The 2545-nt window shown below is 40.8% G+C and overlaps 1 protein-coding gene across 1 annotated transcript in view; it reads right to left on the reverse strand.

Moving 5' to 3' along the window:
* The window catches only part of BNC2 (basonuclin 2), a gene marked incomplete at its 5' end in the record, with an annotated part of 114181 nt that extends 112422 nt beyond the window's left edge, over window positions 1-1759 (reverse strand). Inside the window, 1 exon segment of the mRNA XM_009586440.1 lies at window positions 1657-1759. Within this exon segment, the coding sequence (XP_009584735.1) occupies window positions 1657-1759 (103 nt within the window).
* Window positions 1760-2545: the final 786 nt, after the last annotated feature.

Consider the following 2545-nt stretch of genomic DNA (forward strand, 5'->3'; position numbering starts at 1 on the left):
ATGAATGTTTTAAAAACTTCTCTGGCAGTCTGTGCTGTTGAATTTATTGAGCAATCACACTTGCCATATGTCAGCATGCTCAGGCACAAATACACACAGACATATACTACATATATAAAGATCAAGTGCACCTTAGGAGGGAAGAACTAAGCTTCCACCCCAGGCCTCATCAAAAAAAGGGAAGTGATCGTGCCCCTGTACTTGGCACTGGTGAGGCCGCACCTTGAATCCTGTGTTCAGTTTTGGGCCCCTCACTACAAGAAGGACATTGAGGTGCTGGAGCGTGTCCAGAGAAGGGCAACGAAGCTGGTGAAGGGTCTGGAGAAAACAAGTCTTATGAGGAGCGGCTAAGGGAACTGGGACTGTTTAGCCTGGAGAAGAGGAGGCTGAGGGGAGACCTCATCACGCTCTACAGCTACCTGAAAGGAGGTTGTAGCGAGGTGGGGGTTGGTCTCTCCTCCCAAGTAACCAGCGATAGGACGAGAGGAAATGGCCTCAAGTTGCGCCAAGGAAGGTTTAGATTGGACATTAGGAAAAATTTCTTTACTGAAAGAGTGGTCAAGTCTTGGAACAGGCTGCCCAGGGAAGTGGTTGAGTCACCATCCCTGGAAGTATTTAAAAGACGTGTAGATGAGGCGCTTAGGGACATGGTTTAGTGGGCATGGTGGTGTTGGGTTGAGGGTTGGACTCGATGATCTTGGAGGTCTTTTCCAACCTTAATGATTCTATGATTCTACAAAAAGAAAATAAAAGTTATAGAATATAACCCACTGAATGTCTGGCAGAAGTGGGGAATGAAGACTGTGCTTGCTTAGGTGCCAATAGCCTTGACCATGAGAAGAAACCTCCAATGTTAATTTCTTCTGCAAACATAGTAACCTTTCTCTTTTTTCCCTTTTTTTGTCTTTTTTTTTTTTCGTTAAACCATTTTAGGTATCCTCCTTATTTGCCTTCCAATTGTGTATATAGCGCTCTCTCTCTCATGCGTAGCTTAATCAAGACTGTCAAGGGGAAAAAAAAAAAACAAACACACAAAATAGTAAAGGATAAATCAAATGGAACGTCTGTAAGTGTATTTTGATGCCTTTATACAGGATCTGAGCATTCTAATCCCTCCTTTCTTTCTTTAGCTACTTAAACATGGGAAGAGAGGTTCAACTCACAGATCATACACGCACACTTTTGTTGAGCCATATAGGATACACTCATTTCATTCTGACATCCAAGCTCTGAAAGTTTGACATTGGTATGTTTGTATTTCCATCAGGCTCAGTGACTTATTGGCTGATGCTTCTTTGCAATACAAACTCTGCTGCGCAACCATACTATAAACTTTTTGCCTTTCTGCTAAGCCCTGCTAGAACTACATTATTTCCTGGAGGCTAGAATATTCTTTTGAGCTGTACACAAGCTGTTGAACTCCAGTGGCACTTGCCAGCTATTGCCAGAATAACAGACCCTCACTTTTCCATCCTAGAAATTGCTGTAAAAAAAGTATGTGCATGCATAGACATGCACAAACCCGGAGTGCACGCACATGCATGTACAGACAAACAGGTATCACTACTGTCTATATCACTCCAGCTCTTAGTATTTAAAGACACCGTGAGAGATGGACAGAATAAAGAAGACAAGCCCGGAACAGACATTTCTTACCATGTGCCACCCAGCCATGTTTACACTGATCACACGTTCTCAGGTTAATCTTCCCTGGCTGAAAACATTCACATGTGCAATTTACCAGTGTACAGCGGATGGCCTGGAAAAAGAAACAGAAAACACATATTAATTAATGTTTGTCTTTCTTCTTGTACAAATCTGATGTGAGGGCTAGAAGGGTATTAACTGTACAGCAAAAACCAGCCTTCTAACATTCAAGACATTGCTCATTCTTTTAAGTACAGTTTAATTTTCTTTCAAAAACATACATCAGTATCCCTGAGCAATGACAACCAAAATGCTTATTCAATAATAACATAGTCTGTTGTCCCATTGAGATTAATACATTCCTAAAGTCTTTAAAAAAATTGCTCTATTTCCTTTAGGAAAAAGAAGTAGTAGGATGAGGATTCTGTAGGTGTTCCACAAATTTCCTGGTTTTGCATCAACTGCCTGAAGGAAAATGTTACTAGTGATGTCTAACCATAGTAGCGTATCAGCTTGATTAAAACCAAGAGCAAAATGAGGAAACAAAAACATACAAAAAGGAAAACTACAGACCTCCTTCCCCTCCCCTCATGGTATCCAAAGGTTATTCTCAAGTTTCATTTTGGGGTTAACATAAGATATAACTCTGCTGTAGAAAGGAGTCATGGATTTGATGTGTTCCCAAAATAGGATAAAATGATCAAGGTACAAGAATAGGACTGGTTCATAAAACATCCTGTAACTTTCCGATGCATCTATCACTTTCTCCAACATTTAGGCATAACCCTTTACCTCTTAGTACTCCCTGTTCGTGAAACATATCTTTCCCTGCAAAAGATGCAAAAGATGAAACTATTTCAAAGCAGCAATGCTAAAACTCCAGTCCCATGCAGAGATC

This window comes from Fulmarus glacialis, unplaced genomic scaffold (genome assembly GCF_000690835.1).
Source record: "Fulmarus glacialis isolate BGI_N327 unplaced genomic scaffold, ASM69083v1 scaffold4441, whole genome shotgun sequence".
NCBI classification, from domain to species: domain Eukaryota; kingdom Metazoa; phylum Chordata; class Aves; order Procellariiformes; family Procellariidae; genus Fulmarus; species Fulmarus glacialis.